General features: G+C 48.9%; 1 protein-coding gene across 1 annotated transcript in view; it reads right to left on the bottom strand.

Annotated features, from left to right (window-relative positions):
* Positions 1-21,704, bottom strand: part of LOC144719719 (anoctamin-8-like) — a 47,160-nt gene that overhangs the window by 5,399 nt on the left and 20,057 nt on the right. The window contains exons 4-15 of the mRNA XM_078595868.1: positions 21,216-21,312; positions 20,892-21,008; positions 19,337-19,464; positions 18,398-18,501; positions 12,465-12,522; positions 10,698-10,850; positions 10,242-10,368; positions 9,901-9,956; positions 9,005-9,079; positions 7,746-7,865; positions 2,420-2,579; positions 421-848 (exon numbers count right to left, since the gene is read on the bottom strand). Coding sequence (XP_078451994.1) covers positions 421-848; positions 2,420-2,579; positions 7,746-7,865; positions 9,005-9,079; positions 9,901-9,956; positions 10,242-10,368; positions 10,698-10,850; positions 12,465-12,522; positions 18,398-18,501; positions 19,337-19,464; positions 20,892-21,008; positions 21,216-21,312 — 1,623 coding nt within the window. The remainder of the gene's footprint in view (positions 1-420; positions 849-2,419; positions 2,580-7,745; positions 7,866-9,004; positions 9,080-9,900; positions 9,957-10,241; positions 10,369-10,697; positions 10,851-12,464; positions 12,523-18,397; positions 18,502-19,336; positions 19,465-20,891; positions 21,009-21,215; positions 21,313-21,704) is intronic.

The raw sequence follows: 21,704 nt of genomic DNA, 5'->3' as shown, positions 1-21,704 counted from the left end.
GCCACAATGCAAGCAGCCGTCCTCAGGTGAAGAACAGGGCTGTCGGAAAGACAGCGTTTCATTGGGACGCTGTCTTTCCGACAACCCTGTCGAAACGTCATACCCAATTACAATTTGGGTATGACGTTTCCCTGACAATTACAACCATACTCTTTGGTTCTTTCTGTAAAGTCACGTAGGTATAAAATTAAATAAAATTACAACCAGCTTCATTGGACGAATTGTGCCGGAATTGTGAGAAAGTCCTCCCGTTATCGGTCTTAAATAAGTGATGTTATGACTGGTGGGTTAACGACACATTTATATTTACGCGGTCGAAACCAAAATAACTTATATCATGAATAACATTGTCACGAAAATCTACTTGCTAAATAGACGTAACAAACCGAAAGTCGGCACACCGTACCACCACCGCCTTACCTCGTACTTCTTCATGCAGCTCTCAATCACCACCTGGGACACTGGTGGAGCCTTTCCGTGCAGCTCCATCTCCGCCAGTAGCTTCACCTCTTGGTCAATCTCCACGGTCCGTATCAGCTGTATCTCCTCCATGCGTTCCTTCTCCCCCATCAGCTCTGCCACTGCTGTTAGCTGCTCCCCAGCTGCTGTCCCCTCACCAAGATCGTCACGGCTCAAGGGTACTGCCCCCTTCGACCTGGTCCAATTCACGATCTGCGCTGTGCCTATTTTGATCTCACTTTGCGTGCTCACATCTGAGGTGGAGCCATTTATTTTGTTGTCGTCGTTGTCATCGTTGATATTATCGTCGTGGGAGAGCATGTTCACGCAGGGGACAGCTCTTCCAATGCCATCCGCGCCCTGTGATACCTCACTACAACCACCGGGTTCTGAAACATAAACAACGGCACTGTTGAAAGCATATCCCTTTGACGTAAATTTAATCACTGGTTTTGTCCACCACTTTACTTTCACTTTTGTGCAACTAATAATGATGCTATAGTAATGTGCCTTCAACGTGCTGCGTGCTTTCACATGTGTCACTGATGAGGGTCATAAAGCCATCAAGATGCATTATCTCTTGTGATTGACATGTTTTATTCAATCAAGTAAGAGCCCATTTAGATACATTTTCTTGGAATTTATGTCATTTTGAGCCTATTTGAGATGCTCTGCTTCTTTTGCGAGATCTGTGAATCAAGTGAGAGTCCATTCGGATTCATAATCTTCCCGTTTTCGGGGGGAAACCTTGATATGTGCAGTCCAGAGCATTTGTTTAAAAAAACACGATGTGCTCAATTATAGGTGTTTCGTGAGGTAAATTGCAAGGGGAGTTATAGTATACTGAAACAGCACATGTGATAAGCTACTATTTTTGAAAATGGTCCTTCTTGAGAAGATAAAAAAATCAGGACTTGTAAGTGGAAGACCACTTTCTGCACTGTAGTGACTCAGAGTGTGAAATGTAATAGTCCACAGGCATGAAGGGTAATTTAACACGAGGAGCTATTTTGTAGTAAAATAACCTTTAAAATATAGCAAAAGAAACATATAAAATGTAAACCAAAAGAAAAGTCTGTTATGTACTTATACGTCAGTGAGGTAAATTCTAGTCGTACGTTTTACATTTTCTACACTGTGGATTCAGAATATGTAAAACTCAGATGCCACTTCACTTGGCCCGGCTATATTACCAAGTACAGGCGGGAAGGTTAGCACAGTGGCTCACACACTGCACAACAAACCATGTTACCGGAGTTCGATTCCCGGCCACGGTTAAAATGACACATAGCCCATTGGATGCCTCGTTTAAAAAAAAAATTCTGATTCTGATACCTGAACCAGTCTTGACCCACCACCCAGATAACCAACCTGCACGGACCAGCATGGTGAAGTCAGGTCAAACTAGGGCTGAACGATTAATCTATTTCAAATCGAAATCGCAATTTGAAACAATGTGATTAGCAAATCGCAAAGGCTGCGATTTTTGCGATTTGAAAAGTGCTATTACTTTCTTATTGGAATTGTTTTATTTTTTATTATTAAAAAATTATTTATTTAACTTAACAATTGTTTTATGTTTTATTGTTCTATTTCAATGAAAACATTTTAATAAATACATGTTGGAAGCCATTCATGTCTTTTAAGTTATCATCCTTGCATTAGAATATATAGAGCAGTTCATATTTTGATGGTATCATGTGGTAATGCTCCATCACATGTTTAAAATCTATTACACTGTCAATATTGAACTGAAGCTTGACTTTAAAAAGTTTAATCGCAAATAAAATCGCAATCGCAATATCTGTCAGAAAAATCGCAATTAGATATTTTCCCAAAATCGTTCAGCCCTAGGTCAAACAACCTCCGTGAATGAGGCCTCCATACAGTAGTGAACGGACGAATCGATTAATAATATGATGATGGCACAGAGTCACTGACTTCACAAGGCGAGGCTCACCGGTCTCGTGATTGCAGTACGTATGCGGTGGTGCTGCTGGCGTGGGGAGAATAGGTAGAGGGTTGGCGGGCCGGCAGCGTAGTGCAGCCAGGGCGGCGCTGCCCAAAGCGTGAAGAGCAGGCTTGAGTTGCCGCACGGTGATCCAGGGCATGCCTACGAGCTGCCAGGCATGGCACACGTGGGTATGCAGTGCAGAAACAGGCAGCCGTAGGGTGCTTTATAAACTACTAGCGGGAAGTACCCAGCGTTTCCTGGGGGAAAAATATATTTCAAAACTTATCTTAAAAACATAACATATACATACACAAATACGAAGCTATTGTGAAAGCCCGACGTTCCGTTGGTCTGTCCATTTGTCTGTCAACAAAATTATAAGAAGCTTGCAGAAGTCCAAAAAGTTATAGAAAGTGGGGGGTAAAAGTTGATCTAAAAGTTCTAGATTTGAAGCTTTCGTGACTGCAAGGAATCATATTCTTAGGTTTTTTCGGTAAAATCACGTAGGTAAAACATCAAAATTAATGAAAATAAAATAGAATAAAACAAAAATCACGACGTTTCGGAGGCAACACAAGTCTCCGTCATCAGGTGGGACCGTCACAGCCAGATTAGATGCAGCTAATCTGGCTGTGACGGTCCCACCTGATGACGGAGACTTGTGTTGCCTCCGAAACGTCGTGATTTTTGCCTCCGAAACGTCGTGATTTTTGTTTTATTTTATTTTATTTTCATTAATTTTGATGTTTTACCTACGTGACTTTACCGAAAAAACCTAAGAATTTGATCTAAAAGGTTTCGAAAATTGTCGACCCCCCTCCTCAAAAAATATTTTTACCCCCGCGTAGGCATATATACCCACACATCCTACATACAATAGAATGAGTAGTATCTAGTGACTCTATAGTTGTTACTACTGACTCTGCAGCAGCATATACTGACTGTAGTGGAATCTACTGACTGTAGTATTATCTACGGACTATAGTATCTACCGACTCAATAGTAGTATCTACCGACTCTATAGCAGTAACTACTTACTCTGCAGGAGTATCTAATAACTATAGTAGTACCTACCAGAGGTGTGGACTCGAGTCATGTGACTTGGACTCGAGTCAGACTCGAGTCATGAATTTGATGACTTGCGACTCGACTTGGACTTGCATAACAATGACTTTGTCCCACCTATGAGATGTGGACTCGAGTCATGTGACTTGGACTCGAGTCAGACTCGAGTCATGAATTTGATGACTTGCGACTCGACTTGGACTTGCATAACAATGACTTTGTCCCACCTCTGGTACCTACTGAATCTATAGTAGTGTAAGGGATGTCAGGGGAAGGATTCCCACCAAAAGGAGGGGGAGTGGGATGCTCACAGGGGAAGGGGTAAGAGCAGGCGAGGAGATATAAGAGAGGGAACGGGCGGGAAAAGAGGGAGAATTGGCGGGAACTGGATCGAGGAAGCTGGGGACGAGTGTGGACTGAAGGAAGGAATAAAAGATGAACCACCTGCAACCTTGTGTCGGCTCTCCTTTACATCTGGTGGCAGTGGTGGGATCGACAATGGCTACAAGGAAGAATCTCCGCGGAAGAGAGCCAACAGAAGTGGAAGCAGGGGCCGGGGATCCTCCACGTCCAGGGCAACAAGGGGGCTTGCTGCCAGGAGCAGCAGCAGGGGTCCAGGACCCCATGGAGTACCCCATGGAGGACCCCATGGAGGACCGCATGGACCACTGGAGGGGGCACTCCAGGAGCTACTGCGTCTGCTCCTTATTGGGGGCCCACCAGTGCCGGGACCCCCTCTCCCACTCGTACTATGGGAGAAGGCGCCACGGGACCCGGAGGCCGACCAGCCAGCCGGGCATGAGCCGCAACCAGCCCCGTCACGCCAGCCGCTGCCGCCGCTCCCGCCAAAGCCGCCAGGGCTAAACACCCAACGGGGGGAGCAGGTGGAGAAATTCGTGGCCGAGAGAGGTGATTGGGAGGCGTTCGTCCGCCGATTCGAGGCTGCCTTCCACGCTCTCGAATGGTCAGACGAAGAGGCGCTACGAGTGTTGCCATCCGTTCTAGACGACGATGCCCTCGCCTCTTACACCTCCCTTCCCACGCACAGCAAGACCACGCTACAGGCGGCCTACGAGGTCTACTGCCCAGCTGAGGGCGCGTTTAGACGGTTCCAGGACTGCCAACGGGGGACTAGAGAGTCCCCTTTAGCCTACAGGGGTGCGCTGCTCGTGTTGGCGAGGAGGGCTTTCCCTCGCCTGGCCGACGAGGTGCTTCAAGAACCTCGTGCTCGAGGACCTCATTGCCTACGCTTGCAGCGCCGGCGTCGTAATGCCAGTGGTCATGCCGGAGGAACATACCTCGCTGTGGGCCGCCAAGATCCTACAAGCCCATGAACAGGTCATGGGCCGGGCACTACCCGTGGGCCAGGTGGCTGGTGCGGCGGGGGGGGAGCAGCCGGGCCGTTACCGTGGCGCTACCAGGGCCAGCGACGCCAATCGCTGAACCTGCACCATCGCCACAGACTGCCTATGTGGCAGCTGGGAACGGACCTCCAGCATCTGAGCCAGAGCCATCGCTGCAGGAGGTCTACGTGGCGATCCGGGGGCTGGCAGAGCAGAGAGACCAGGGGCGTGACCAGCCGCCGCGTCACTGGCAGCCGCCTCTACAACACCGTGCCGAGCCACCCCAAACGAAATGCCCCGTGGGTCTGCCACCATTGTGGTCGAAAGGGGCACGTGGCGAGTGGGTGCCGCATGGAGCCGGAGGCAGCCAACTCTACCTGGAACCCACCGGGGCCGAACACCGACAGGAACCAAGTGAGTGACGCCGTCCTGATACCGCGACCTCACCGGTGGCCTCCTCGGGGTGAGCGCCGTTGGTGTCGGGCCCTGGGCTCCACCGTCCTGGTCAGGGGAAGGGGATCGCGCCAGGGCTGGGGATCACGACGGGGACAGCGCCGGGGACTGGGATCGCGCCGGGGATGGGGATTGATTTACGGGCGGACGTGACGTCACGGCCAGACGTGACGTCGCGGCCAGAAGTGGCTTCATGGTCGGAAGTGGCCTCGCGGTCGGAAGTGACGTCGTGGCCGTAAGGGGTATTGCGGTCGGAAGTGATGTCATGGCCGGATGTGGCATTGCGGTCGGAAGTGGCCTCGCGGCCGGAGGTCACGTCGCGGCCGGAAGTGGCGTCGCGGCTGGGGGTTGCGTCGCGGCTGGGGGTGGTGTCACGGCCAGAGGGGGCGTCGCGGCCGCAAGTGACGTCGCGACCGGGGGTGATGTCGCCGCGCGGGGTGACATCGCTATTTACCTGCAACGCCGGTTAGTTGCCAGGGGCAATGGCCTCGGGGCTGAGGCAGCACACGCAATTGCCGGTGCGCCGTGGAGCAGTTTTGCGCACCGCCTCACCCTCGCAATGCGGCGGACCAAGACAGGACTGAGGGGGGCCACATCATAAAGAGGACTCACACCCCCACGACAAAGGAATGGGAGGGGGGAAGGGCTCACAGGAAGGCTCACCCCCTAATTCCCACCCCCCACTACAAAGGGGGGCACTTCGCACCACATGGGGAGCCCAGCCCGCACCCCAGTGAGAAGCCCACCCCACGTAACAAGGGCGCATTCACCCTGCTGCGACACACCCTAAAGGAGGGAACCATATCTTCGGCCCGTTTAGACCCATCCCCCGTCATCTCGCCATACACCGCAGGATAGTGAGCCGCCGCCTGGTCAGTGGCCAGACTCAGACACACAATGGAGGAAGCTGGCAAGGCGGATGGTAGTGGCCGTGTTGGGAACCTCGGTCCTGGTCGGTGCGATCGCAGGAGTGTTGGCATACATACTGGTTGACACAGGGGCATCAGCCACGATCATCAGCACCATGCACGAGATGCTGCCAGATAAAAACCGGCCATTAGTCCCCATCAAGACGGCGTTCGTCACAGCAAATGGAGGCAGCATGGGCTTCCTGGGCCAGGTTGAAGCCCCGATACAGATTGGGCAGCTTTCGGTAGCAGGACCCATCCTTGTCTCCGCAACGCTGCCTGTGACCTGCCTGTTGGGGACGAACTTTCTGAGGCAAATGCCTATGAAAATCGATCTGGCCAACGGGCGGGTGGAAGTCCAGGAAACACATCTCCATTTCCTGAAGGTGGAGGGGGCTCTGGTCAGTGAGTCTGTCTCCATTCCCCCGGCAGCCCAGATGCTGATACCGCTGCGATATCGGTCCTCCCTCATGACAGCCTGGCCGGACTCACCCTCACCCATCCTGGTATCTCTGGCACCAGCCGCCATGGATCGCCATGCACTGATAGAGGCTGAAACTATTGGCCAGGGGAACCAGCATCTGTTCATTAAAGTGCTAAACACCTCAAACAGAGCAGCAACGGTGCAGGCGGGAACGGTTCTGGCCCACGTTAGTCCCTTGTCACTAGGAGCCCCCGGGATGGGGCCAGAGCTTGTGGGAAGTATCAGCCAGTCCGAGGAAAGAGGGGACGACTCGTGGATAGACCAGCTGGCGGGGCCTGAGCCGGATTTGCCACCTGACCAGAAGCACCAGCTGCACTCATTACTGCAGGAGTTCTTCGACGTGTTCAGCCGGGGACTGTTCGACCTAGGACGCACGCATCTGTTACAGCACCACATCAACACGGGAGACACCACACTCCTGCGCCAAAACACATATAGAATGAGCCCAATAGAAAAAGGACACATTCAACTAGAGGTGCAGGAGATGCTGCGGGCCGACATCATTTCCCCATCCTCGAGTTCCTGGGGGGAACTGGAAATCAGATGGGTCACTAAGATTCTGCATGGACTTCCGCCGCCTCAATGCCGTCACGCTTGCCGACGCATATCCCCTACCACGTATCGACGACTCACTTAATGCACTGGCAGGAGCAATATTTTTCAGTACGTGGATTTATTGTCCGGTTTCTGGCAGGTCCCACTGGACGCGGACTCCCGGCCTAAAACAGCGTTCCGTACACCCCCCTCCCCCACCATCCCCCGGCTGCTCTCCAGTAACATCTATTGACTATAGTAGTATCCACTGACTCTATAGTAGTGTAGTGTTGTGGATTCTGGAGACGTCGGACTCGGGTCTTAGAGGCAACACTATTAAGGTTTGTCACGTGAACAAGACGTGCCGATTAGTTAATTCACCACACCGGTGTGCTAGACAGCTAACCCACAACATTTACAATTTCAGTACGATAATATAGAATACATTTTACATGTTGCCGCTGTGTAAACAAAACCATGGAGATTCTTGTCTTGATCGATACAAATAGTGCCTTCCAAGAGAATGTGGCATTGTGTCCACCTACCAGGAGGTTATATCCCCGCAGGAAGTTGATGAGGAGGTGGAGCTTGAGGAGGAGGTGCGGCAGCAGCGCCGTCTTCACCTTGCGAGTGGCCTCGGTCACCAGCGAGAACGCCGCCAGTTGCTGCAGACAGAAAAAAAACTAAAACTAAACAATTTTTATTTTACCACTTAAGGCCCACTGAGCTATACAGTATAGCTCTTTTTCGGAAGGGACCTGGCCACAAATGATAGCTCAACGAAGTGGCTAATCATGTGGAAATTTATAGCAGCCAAATACTCTAAACGCACGTTGATTCTAAATGTGGAGGGAAACCCCCAGGGACCTTGGGAAAAATCCATGCAACCACGGGGAGAGAGACGGACGCAAACTCCAAATATACAAGCGTAAGGCTCGAGATCGGACCCACGACCTCCTGCATACCAGACGAGGTTGTTAACATCTCCTAGCCACAATGGTATCAGTGCCCTGAGCAGTGATTTTCCAAGCCCTGCCACTCTCGAACACGGCCGTGCAGACTCCCGTGTGGGCTGTAAGCTATTTCAACTCGATAAACAGTTCAACGCCTGTGACCTAATTGACCAGGAACGCGCCCGTGCCCATCAGATCTCGGAAGCTAAGCAGGTCGGAGCCTGCTCGTATGGGTGGCTCTCATGCACGATCAACTTGTCATAGGGTTGCACGGCTATGTTATGGGCAGAACAATTCATCGTTGTACCGTACTTCTGTGCTCTCCATCTTGACCAACCTGCAAGGTCTGTGGTCTTGTAGAGGAGGATACCTGCTATGTATAATTCCAATTGGGTAATTTGTGGGTTATTTTTCTAATTTGTACCAAGACGCCCACTGTGAAACAGAGGATGTGTGTGTGTTTTAATGGTTAATACACTCATCATATTAATCATGGCGGCCGCTGCAACAAGTGGCAAAACTCGCTTCAGTTAGGCACCGCCCCATTGTCAACTCCATGCTCTGATACAGGCATTGGCTCTCTGATCCCACCTCATTACCTCAACCGAATTACAATACTGTATACCATATTTAAAAGCAAGTACGGCAATTCTGGGTGGCCCCCCTGCCTTGTTTGGTTTTTCATAGCCGGTTTAGCCTCCGTCGACCGTTTGTGCACACGACACAGCGTGATGTAAGGGTCCTGCGTATTGCCTCTATAAAAACTAAAATGTGACTATGACAAGTTATAAGAGTAACTGCAATGTAGCAAACACTGCCGCCAGCTTCTGCTAAGTGACGAAGTTTATCACCTCCTTGAGCCTCTGCATGTCACCCAGGTAGAAGGCAATGTAGAAGAGGCTTGAGAAAGAATTCACAAACTGGAACTGGGCGAGAACAACAGACATTGCATTAATGACGAGTATACGCTGTAGCAGCAGTTTTTATTGACACCAGGTATAGACTGATAAATCAAGCTTGATTTCACCAATTCAACAAAAACATTATGAAACATTTCAATTGCAATAAAGAAAAATGTACTCTAAGTATCGCCAAAAGAACATAAAGTACGAACCAAGAAACATACCCACTTAATCAATGTATGTGTAATGTGAGGTTATATCCGGAATGTTGACGGATTACAACTCGTCACGACGATTGGCTCTGCCGGTCCTGATTCATAGCCAATGGAGGGAAGCCTAGGGGCGTGGCCCTGACGTAATGGAAAGGTGACAGCTGGTTGTAGAGGATTGGTTCTGCTGGCTTTAGCCACAGCCAATGGGGAGACGAGTCAGGGGCGTGGTCCCGGGAGCCTCTGGAATATTCCATAGAGGCTAACCATGATTGGTGAAAACGTACCACATGACCCGGGTATTAAATAGGGGTGGAGACGTACGACAGGTGGTCAGAACGGGAATGAACAGAGGAAGGGGGCCACGCGGGAGCGGGGCTCCGAGTTGCCACGTGGCAGTGCGTCTCTCTCTGTCTATCTGTCCCTCTCACGCTGCCTATCAGCAGCGTGAAGTAACTGTAGCATAAGTTGAATAAAAGACGGATTCCAGAAGTCGTCTCAACGAGCTTTATTACATACGTATTGATGTTGATCTTCTTTCGCACCGTACATAGCCAACTGTGCTGATTGGAGGTGCATATGATACCGTAGGGACATTGTTCACTCTCACCAAGTCGAAGCGCAAAGCGAACTCACCGAGACGAGCTTGATTATCAGTTGCTTCTCATAAGCTTTCTGCAGTCTGTAATTTTCTGCGAAATTCGAGAGAAAAAAATGGGTTGTTTTTAATGTTGTGCACATGTTTGTGCATGTGCACCAGGTGCATGTCATTATATACTCGGCAGGCACTTGAAAAGTTCACGATCTGCTATATATTTTAATTATGACGATGATTGTCACCACGGAAACAGTTATGATTGCACAGTTACCATAGACACAGTAGTGATGTCACAGCCACCCCAGGAAGAGGCGCTTATCACCGTGATGTACCAAATATAAATTGTTGTCCTCGGCACGTGGGGTGCACTGCGCTGTACCGAGATGGTTGAGCCAGAACGCGATCCTCTTGTAGACCTCATCAAGGAGGGAAACCACCAGGGCCAGCAGCAGCTTCGGCAGGAACTGCATCAAGGGCGTCACGCCGTCAATGGCCTTCACGTACTCCTGTCGCGACCACGACCATGCATGCACAGCACATGTCACAGTCTAGGAAATTCGATCGGAGTAATATCATAAGTCAACGGTTATTGCAACACATTTATAGTAGCCCCAGTGCAGCATATGGTCCAAAAGTGGCTCAGTGTACCAGTCAGCAGACCACCAAAACAAACACTAACCTTTCCTTCATGAGCTCCCACACAATAACATATTTTGGAGGCTCCTGGTTCTAAACATTTTTGGATCCTCCCTTTGACCTAACTATTTATTGTGGCCTCGCTGAGAGGGAGGGTTCCAGGGAGGTCATCTTTTATCCACCACAGGACATGACTCACCTGTAACTCAAAGCACGCAAACATGGCCAGAAAGACGGCCGACAGCGACAAGAGGCACAAGGGGATGCTGACGAGGTAGCGGAACATGCGTCGTCTCCACGGAGGGTAGTAGAACTCCTCGAGGCCTGTGATGGGGCTTATGCGCCTCCTGCCCTGTTAACATAGCACAAAGACAAAGATCCCCCATATAGCCATAACACCCTTTTTTCGAGCAAGTCTGGTTAGAGAGCACCTATGAAGGCTTGCACGGCATGCTAAGAGGTGGGTGGCCAGCACCACGCCCGGCCGCCATTGTTTCCCTGGTGACAATGTTTGCACATTGCACCAGGTACTCATTTGAGGCTGAGTCGACCTAGGGAAGACCCCAGGAATGGTTTAGATCACTGTCACTGGTGTTGGCCACGAGTGGGACTCGAACTCGGGTGGGCGGGTTCGTAGCGTGGCGTGCTAACCGCATTCCATTCCGTGTGCATGTGTAATGACAATAGAGCCTGCATGCAGTGTGAGGGGACTCGTGGCCACAGGAGGTAATGACAGGGAAGTCAGCTTACAGTACGAATGCACTAGTGGCCACGGGAGGTAATGACAGGGGTATCAGTTGTGACTGCGAAGGGACTGGTGGCTATGGGAATGTTTTAGAAGGGAGCGTGGTCAGGTGACGGAAGAGGACGCTAGAGTCTGTTGGTAGAGCGAGCGTCCAGAGTCAGAGAGAATGATCGAGAAGGGGGGCGTGGCCTCGTGTTAATATATAAGGGAGATGTGTGGGAGACTCAGGGCTGTTGCAGTGGGATCTCTCCGCCTGATGTCAAGTGAACGTGTCTTCATTAAAGTGCCATCTCAAGAGAAGTGTATCAAGCAGGGGCGGTTTCTTCATTAGGGCGATTGGGCGACGCACCACCAATGTCATTCAACCACAGAGTCACGCTAGCCGTCACTGTGCCTCTGGATATAGTCCAATCAGCGTCATGCTACGTTCTGTGGAGTACCGCCTCTTTTTGGGCGATTTCCCTCCAGCTGAGAATCGCCCCGAGTGGTCCCATAGACTTACATTCAAAGATGTTTTTTTTCGAACGGGGGCGCTGCAATGCATTCTCTATGGCTTCCGGGAGGGCTCGCCCTAACGTGCTTACGTCATCATACGTGCTTACGTCATCATACGTAAGCACGTTTGATCCAACAATATAATATGTCGCCACCTAGTGGAATCTTTAATAAAAGAAACTTGAGTGGTTTGTTTTAATAGTGAGTATAGAAACAAACAAGATGTATTGTAAGAGTCACTTTATTTTTCATTAATATTAAAGAAGTGAAGTTGTCTTTACATGCTTAAGCTGTTAATTTATCCATTGCATGGGTGGACCTTATCCTTATCAATCATCCAGACATTTGCCCCCCCTGAGAGATTTTGCAGGACCCGCCACTGGTATCAAGTCATCATTACATATGCATGGAGCATATATTCCGCAACAGGGAGGACTTCCCATCGCCCATTATTTTCCATGAAAAAAAGGAACTGCGCAACAAATTCATCCACCTTTCCACATTTAGTTGAAGACCAGAAGGTGTTTTTTTTGTGTGGCTACTCCTTTCATCTGCAATTTTCCGTATCCGTGAACGACACCACCCATCTTCATCCCAGACAAGGGGGAGGGTCTCACTGCAGCTGTAAATGCTTCTGTAGGTTGTGTCTCGGTGGCGGTGCTGCTGCTGATGATTCTGATGATGACGATGATGATGATGTTGTTGTTGTTGTGCAGGTTGCCTTACACAAAACTGAGGGCGAGGCTCCTCCAGCAGGCCGGGCAGCGAGTCGAGGGTCCCCCACCTGTGAGAGGGATCCCACAGGGAATCGGCGTCATTCCCGCTCACATGACGCCATGCCACGTCACGCTTCATCACAAGGCTTTGATTTGTTAACGAAGTCCCGTTGAAGTAATTTTACTCGTGACAATGTTACTGCCATTTGTCAATTCTGCTGCTGGATGAACTCATGTGTGTATGCTGAGTTTCTGTCACACAATATGTAGCCATCTGCGCTTATCGGAGGTGTGGGGGGGGAGGGATAACACACTAAACACAAAAAAGCAAGAAATTAGTATTTAATCTTTATTTTAAAAAACTCCATATCGGCCATGGGAATTCTGTGACCATACTCCCACCACGGTGACCTTTGAAGGTTGGCGATGTGAAAGCCCCGGCCCGTTTTGGATACAACTAGCCATTGATGGTAGCTGTGGCCAGGAATCAAATCAGGTCACTGGGTTTGCAGTGCAATGCAATGCTAACCACTGTGCCACTGCCCCACATTACTAAAATATTAATGCATGGAAGAATGTTGAGAATTTGTGTGGATTTTGACCATTATGGACCTTCAACTGCGAGGGTCAAACAAGCTATCAAAAATCATGGGACCTCTTTGCCAGTATCAAAATATGAGAATAAGTTTTTCCCCTTTTATCTGGCAACAAACCAGATGTTAAGTTGTTAAAACACCAAACTTAAACATTTTACAAGGAATCATGTCTACATTAACCACAATACTTGTGGTCAAAATGCAAACAAAAAACACACTCTGATAGTATATACATTGTCTTTGAAACTGGTTGGTCAACACTAGAGACAGCTTTCTTTTGAGCCTCGTCTCAAACGGTGTTAGACCAGGGTGACGCCAAAAGGCGTTGTTATCAGAAATCTGTCTCTGGTGTGGACCAATCATTTCAAAGACTGCATATGCTACCAGAATATGTTTTTTTTTGTATTTTGACCACAAGTATTGTGGTTAATGCAGACATTATTCCTTGTTAAAGGTTTCAGTTTGGTGTTTTAACAACTTAACATCTGTTTTGTTGTCAGATAAAAGGGGAAAAACTTATTCTCAAGCTATCAAAAACCTGCATAAAAAAAGAAAGTATGTAAATATATATTCTGTGAAAGCTTTATCAAATGAACTCTCTTAGATTGTTAGATTTTTTTTTATACAGATAAATGTATACACTTTGAAAATGTTATTCGTTTGAAGTGCTTTGTAAGCGGATAAATTAAAGAGTGAAACTGGGGATCGAGGCATTCGACATTATTAACCCACCCAGAAATGTATAACATTTTCACAAATTAGGAATCGCGATTTGATAAAAAAAAGAATCATTCTTCTTTGCCTCATTTTACTATCTCATTTGTGTTGTTTCTCCAAATGTTTGTCTTAATTACACAATTTTTGTCACTTCCCAACTCTAAATCTTACCGCTTATAATATGCATGAATACTAAATATATAATCAATTCAAACACATCCACGGTCCGATGCATATGTAACACCGCCTAAATTTTGCTATATATAAACAGTAAGAAAACACTGACAATCGTGTATATTTTGTCCCCAGAATGGGTAACATAATTTAATACAATATATTATTGCACAATTGAAATAATCGGTAACTTGTTGTTTACACTAATATAGTTATTTATCCTATAACTTCCTGTGAAGTTCTCACAACATAGCCACTCCCTTTCCTCTCCAGGCTTAACTGCCTTCCAACTGCTATTTCACCCCTTTGTATATTTACTCTCCTACTCCCTACATTGCCCCAGTTGACAGCTTTGTGGCTGCCCATTAACTGCCCCAACTGACAACCCTTGTGGCTGCCCATTAACTGCCCCAACTGACAACCCTCGTGGCTGCCCATTAACTGACCCAACTGACAGCCTCGTGGCTGCCCATTAACTTCCCCAACTGACAACCCTCGTGGCTGCCCGTTAACTGCCCCAACTGACAGCCTCGTGGCTGCCCATTAACTGACCCAACTGACAGCCTCGTGGCTGCCCATTAACTGACCCAACTGACAACCCTCGTGGCTGCCCATTAACTGCCCCAACTGACAACCCTCGTGGCTGCCCATTAACTGACCCAACTGACAGCCTCGTGCCTGCCCATTAACTGACCCAACTGACAACCCTCGTGGCTGCCCATTAACTGCCCCAACTGACAACCCTCGTGGCTGCCCGTTAATTGCCCCAACTGACAGCCTCGTGGCTGCCCATTAACTGCCCCAACTGACAACCCTCGTGGCTGCCCATTAACTGCCCCAACTGACAACCCTCGTGGCTGCCCATTAACTGCCCCAACTGACAACCCTCGTGGCTGCCCATTAACTGACCCAACTGACAACCCTCGTGGCTGCCCATTAACTACCCCAACTGACTACCCTCGTGGCTGCCCATTAACTGCCCCAACTGACAGCCTCGTGGCTGCCCATTAACTGCCCCAACTGACAACCCTCGTGGCTGCCCATTAACTGCCCCAATTGACAACCCTCGTGGCTGCCCATTAACTACCCCAACTGACAACCCTCGTGGCTGCCCGTTAACTGCCCCAACTGACAGCCTCGTGGCTGCCCATTAACTGACCCAACTGACAGCCTCGTGGCTGCCCATTAACTGACCCAACTGACAACCCTCGTGGCTGCCCATTAACTGACCCAACTGACAACCCTCGTGGCTGCCCATTAACTGCCCCAACTGACAACCCTCGTGGCTGTCCATTAACTTACCCAACTGACAGCCTCGTGGCTGCCCATTAACTGACCCAACTGACAATCCTCGTGGCTGCCCATTAACTGCCCCAACTAACAGCCCCGTGGCTGCCCGTCAACTGCCCCAACTGACAACCCTCGTGGCTGCCCATTAACTGCCGCAACCGACAGCCTCGTGGCTGCCCATTAACTGCTCCAACCAACAGCCTCGTGGCTGCCCGTCAACTGTCCCAACTGACAAGCCTCGTGGCTGCCCATTAACTGCCCCAACTGAGAGCCCCGTGGCTGCCCATTAACTGCTCCAACCAACAGCCCCGTGGCTGCCCATTAACTGCTCCAACCAACAGCCTCGTGCCTGCCCATTAACTGCTCCAACCAACAGCCCCGTGGCTGCCCATTAACTGCTCCAACCAACAGCCCCGTGGCTGCCCGTCAACTGCCCCAACTGACAGCCTCGTGGCTGCCCATTAACTGACCCAACTGACAGCCTCGTGGCTGCCCATTAACTGACCCAACTGACAACCCTCGTGGCTGCCCATTAACTGCCCCAACTGACAACCCTCGTGGCTGTCCATTAACTGACCCAACTGACAACCTCGTGGCTGCCCATTAACTGACCCAACTGACAGCCTCGTGGCTGCCCATTAACTGACCCAACTGACAACCCTCGTGGCTGCCCATTAACTGCCCCAACTGACAACCCTCGTGGCTGTCCATTAACTGACCCAACTGACAACCTCGTGGCTGCCCATTAACTGACCCAACTGACAGCCTCGTGGCTGCCCATTAACTGACCCAACTGACAATCCTCGTGGCTGCCCATTAACTGCCCCAACTAACAGCCCCGTGGCTGCCCGTCAACTGCCCCAACTGACAACCCTCGTGGCTGCCCATTAACTGCCCCAACTGACAGCCTCGTGGCTGCCCATTAACTGCCCCAACTGACAGCCTCGTGGCTGCCCGTCAACTGCCCCAACTGACAACCTCATGGCTGCCCATTAACTGCCCCAACTGACAGCCTCGTGGCTGCCCGTCAACTGCCCCAACTGACAACCTCATGGCTGCCCATTAACTGCCCCAACTGACAACCTCGCGGCTGCCCGTCAACTGCCCCACTGACAACCTCGTGGCTACCCATTAACTGCCCCAACTGACAGCCTCGTGGCTGCTCGTTAACTGCTCCATCTGACAGCTCCCAAAGCTGTCCACTGATCCCACTGCACCTCACACCCACGAACTTTAGGAACGGGGCTCTGTCCACTCAGTGGTGCTGATAACATTCACATTCAGCAACAGAAGTCGAGAGCCTCATCCCCCAAGTTCCCTGCCGTGGCGTCACCTCCCTCCATAACACAGCCCCTCAATATCCCAATACATAAGTATTGTGTTTCACTACACATACATAATCTTAATTTGGGAGCTTTCGTGACTGCAGGAATTATTCTTTGGTTCTTTTCGGTTAAGACGTGACTTAACCGAAAAGAACCAAAGAATAATTCCTGCAGTCACGAAAGCTCCCAAATTAAGATTGAACCACTTCTACGGGGAAGTTTTAAACTTATCCTTTTTTCTTTCTGGCTATTTGTTCTCTCTGCCTGTGTCCTCTCCTTGAAATTTCACACTTAAAATTCTAACTTAGCAAATTTTGAAACACGTAATAAACCAGGCTATGCGTTAATTGCGTGTTAACCGACTCTCTGTGTTGTATTACATCACATTTCGATATTTTGCTAGGTTATTTAATTTTCGTGTGCTTGTCTCCTAATTTTCAGGCTTGCCTCCCGTACCGCGTTTGTCCTAATTTTCAGGTTTGCCTCCCGTGCCGCGTCTATCATCTCACTTACAATGGGAGTACGTTGGCGTGCACTCATTGATATGCTGATTTTCCCCGCCCTCTCCCTCCCCCCGTCCCCTCCCCCTCCTCTCTATATTTAAGGGACCGTCACAGAAACGACCATCTCTTTGTGCCGATTTGTGTCCTCTCTCTGTGTGCCGTTGTGATGTCTGTCTGCTTGTATGTCTGTCTATAGTTTTCTAGTTAGATTTTTGTTGCTCACACAGCCGATTTGTGTCCTCTCTCTGTGTGCCGTTGTGATGTCTGTCTGCTTGTATGTCTGTCTATAGTTTTCTAGTTAGATATTTGTTGCTCACACTTAAAATTCTAACTTAGCAAATTTTGAAACACGTAGTCAACCAGGCCATGCGTTAATTGTGTGTTAACCGACTCTCTGTGTTGTATTACATCACATTTCAATATTTTACTAGGTTATTTAATTTTCGTGTGCCTGTATACTCCTCTCTATGTGTGCCGTTGTGATGTCTGTCTGCTTGTATGTCGGTCTATAGTTTTCTAGTTAGATTTTTGTTGCTATTTCCTTTATGCCTGATGATGATTGCTTGTGTTGCAATCGAAACGTCGTAATGTGTTGTTTTATTTTGATTTATTATTTTATTTTTAGACGTGACTTAACCGAAAAGAACCAAAGTACACATACATAACGAAAATAAACAACGTTAATCGACACATTTCTGCATCATTACACGCCGGTAAGGCAGTCATATTTACAGCAGGTGTAATAACGATGAAGCGGAGGTTCTCGCAGAAGAGATCTCAATTTATATATCCCAGAGGACGGCGCAACGCTTCGCTCACCCCCACAAAGTGGAGGAGTGGAGCGTGAGTTCAGGGGCGCTGCAACTACCTATTTCAACGGGGGTATGCAAGATACGGATATTTTTAACCCGTATACAATAATATGTAGGATATAACACTCTCTATATATGTTATTTTAGTTGCACCGTGAATGGGGTTTAGAGGAAGACAGTCTCACAGTGACAATATTAATTAAATAAAAATTGAAAGGTACAATATTCACAATTAAGTTATTGTGTGTCATGCCGGCCCCAATCAGTCTAAGATTCTCTCAAAGGGGGTGGATCGTGCAACGTTATGCTGCTCTCTTGATATGACAGCCAGACGCGTTAGTTGGGCTTGGTGCATGGTAAACCACAGGTAATTTTTTAATGAACCTTTTTTAAAATAACTTTTCTTAACGTGTTTGTACTCGTTAATCTGTTGATTCGGGGCCCCCTTGTGGCCGACTGGAGCCCCTATGCATCCCCGCATAACACCCCCCCCCCACTCCGCAGTTGCGCCCCTGCGTGAGTTCACCTGTGAGAGAGCTCGGCACTGTGTCTCTTCCAGCCCTCCAGGAACAGCGTCGCCCACACCACATTGAACAGCGAGAACGCCACGCAGCTGATGTCCTGGCTCGTCTGCGGCACACGCAAGCAGAGTCCCACACCCGGTTTCCCATCTGCCATGACGAGGACGTTGCCGCCCGGGGTGTGATGGTGAGCACATTGGAGTTGCAATCCAGAGAACGACGGTTTGATTCGACCTCCCGGCGCGTCACTTGAAACAGTGGTGCAAGGTTCTTAGATCCTCCCGCCCATGTCCACTCAGCAGGATACGGTAAGTGGGTGCACGACAGTCGATCGGCGGCAGGTCGCCTGTGGTGGGGTAAAGTGTGGGTACTCCCACCTCTTCCAAGATGAATGACCCAACGTGGAAGAGTAGGCCAACGTATCCTCTAGAAGGGCTCTCGAGAGTTTCCACCAGTGGAGGACCTTCCGCCATCAGTGGCGTGAGCGAGCAATGGGAGGGCTGCGCCTTTACCTTTTAGCTGCACTTTTAGTCCATGAGCTCAAACACCAAATATTTTCACTTGTCGGTACCACCAGATGTGGCTTACCTTTTGCCCTCCTAATTTATTTATGCGGCCTGGAACGCCAATACGCCGATGACTAAATTATATAAATGTATAACACCTGCATTTATACGGTGCTTAAATGCCTCAGAAACCCAAACTGCTTCAAATCACATCGAATATCAAAGATTGGAAGGACACCTCCAGTGGCAGCTGTCCCTGTGCAGCACAAGCTAACTCGGCAACAATCTGCCAGTGGGCGCTCGTCTGCTGATAGCAGGGCATGACTGTGATGTGTTATCCATAATTAGCACTTTTATGTAGAGGCACAGATCAGAGCTCTCTTTGTACACAGAGTATGTTCGCATTCACATTAAGCGCAGGTTCTATTCACAAATCACCTGGTCGGAGGTTGTGCAGAGCCAGAGCAGGAGCCCAAAGAATGCAGGGTAGAACATGGCCGACGTGTAGAAGCCCAGCCAAGCGAAGTACACGGCCACTTTCACCCCAAAGTACTCGCAAATCTGGTCTATTACACAAAAAATAGACAAAATCCCCCATATAGCTTTCAACAGACTTGTTGGGGCAAGTGCTGTTAGCGATTGCCGAGGAGGTGGGTGGTCAGCACCGTGCCCGACAGCCTTTGTACTCCCTGATGTTTATGTTTACACACCCCACCAGGTACTCATTCAAGGCCGAGTCATCCTAGGGGAGGCCCAGGAGCAGTTCAGATATAATTACCACAAGCACAGACCACACAGTAACCAGCATGCGTGCACTTTTACAGATGTCGATAATGTGACTTTGAGTCTGAGGAAGTGGGCCATCACTTTTATAAACAGAGAGCATGGAATATGCATGTTTTATGAGGAATATTCCATTATTTTATATATATATTTTTTATCACTGATGATATTCCACTTACACGAATGGTAAAACCTTTTTAAAACACCACAAATGCAGAGAGCATAATCTCAGAAGACGACAAAGTTATAGATCAATAGGTATTTCCTACCAATACTCAATAGCGCTGCTTCATACAGTGTAAACATGGTTTGTCAATATTTTTATGAAAGCATTTTAGCTCTCACATATAAGCAGATTGCATTGAAGTAAGTAAGTAAATAATTACTTGATATTTTCTTTTTGGTCCAGGAGAAAAGGCTGAGGTTGTCAACTCATAACAACTGATAAACTGGTTTCATCATAGGTAGCTGCCTGGATTTAAATTCAGACTCTGCATGGTGCTGACTCAGGGAATTCACGAGGCTAAGCCTGAGGGCCCCTGGGTAACTAAGTCACTCGCCCATCCTGATGATTCTCTTCTTGTGCACCATGTGTGCTCGAGTTTCCAACTTAAAATGTAACATAATATATGGACAGAGATCACACGTCAAATTGTTGTACTTCAAAATCCCATATCGTGGCAATAGGTGTTTGAGGCACTGGTGTATTGTACAGAGTGATCCAGATGTCTTGTGACCCTAAATACCATTCTCCAAAACTAAAAAAAAATGTAAGTAAGGTTTAGTTTAAACAGAAATTAATCTGCAAAGGGAAAACTGTTGGTGGTCAATTAATTCGGGTCACAAGACATCTGGACCACTCTCTATATTCGTGGTGGTGCTTGCTCATTGGGTCCAAAGTAGACATGAGTACTGCACGACCCCCTTCCCCTTTTAATTTATAAACTCCTTGTGAGATGACAAAAGAGATATAGGCAATATTGATGTAGTAAGATATGAGAAATGTAGACAAATATATAGATGAGTGTGATGTGGGAGAGACATGCAGACAAGATAGAGGTCAGAGATATTAATGCAATTTAATTTGAATATCTTGTTATATTGATTGGGATGTATGCCTCCACTGCTGTCCAAACGCGTGTGCATGGGTGCCAACCGCAGTGTGGCAGTGTAGTTGTGGAGAGTGTTGACGGAGTTGTTACTTGCTGACCTAGCGGCTGCTTTTCCAAGAAGCCGTACATCCATGTCTTAGCGAAATGTGCCAGGGCCCGAGGCTCGTGGAGAGGGAAAATTTGAGCCACCACTCCCTTGGCCAGCAACTCTGGAACTGCACAAAATCACACGCGGAGGCGACGACCGTGAGCACCGAACGATGCGACGAGCGTGACGACGGCAGCCTGCCGACTTCTTTAATTCAAACCCACTCGGAAAATTAGCAAAGACACAAAAACTGTCGCCTGCCCAAGGGGGCCGGGCGTGCGCGCTGCCACATTTCGCGCGAGTGTTTTCCTGGAAAGAACCACCCGGGACGTACAGATGGCCTGTCCCTCCAGGAAGTTCACGTTGCCCACGCGTTCCCCTGAGCGGGCTCGCACGTTGTCCAGCGTGTGGCAGATGATGGCCTGACGCTCCTGTGTCACGCACACACGCACACACGCGCGGCGGCACAGCCGGCTCTCTTGGTCGTCACGAGTGGCGGCACGTGCCCGCAGTTCAGTGGTTTGATGGCGGTTGTTCGTGTGCTATGCAGACATGTGCAATGGTGTCAGAAGCTATAATAAAGCAACGTGGCTCACCCCCTGCCCCCCCCCCATACATCTTCTTGGTCTGGGGAGGGGGAAATAACTGGTTTACATTGCACGGTAGTACTGCTATTTATGGAGTGGTGAGTGTCGGTGTGTCTCTCTCTCCTATGTCCCAGTGTTTGTTTGCGTCTCTCTCTGGATGACAGATTTGCTGGGCCCCATACTTTGTAATCTGTACAGTCAGAGCATAGTACGGTACAGTATAATGTATCTACACA

This window comes from Lampetra planeri, chromosome 7 (genome assembly GCF_965212315.1).
Source record: "Lampetra planeri chromosome 7, kcLamPlan1.2.h2, whole genome shotgun sequence".
In the NCBI taxonomy this organism is placed as follows: domain Eukaryota; kingdom Metazoa; phylum Chordata; class Hyperoartia; order Petromyzontiformes; family Petromyzontidae; genus Lampetra; species Lampetra planeri.
Note: the sequence above shows the minus strand (reverse complement) of the source record. Positions and strands in the feature narration are given on the sequence as shown.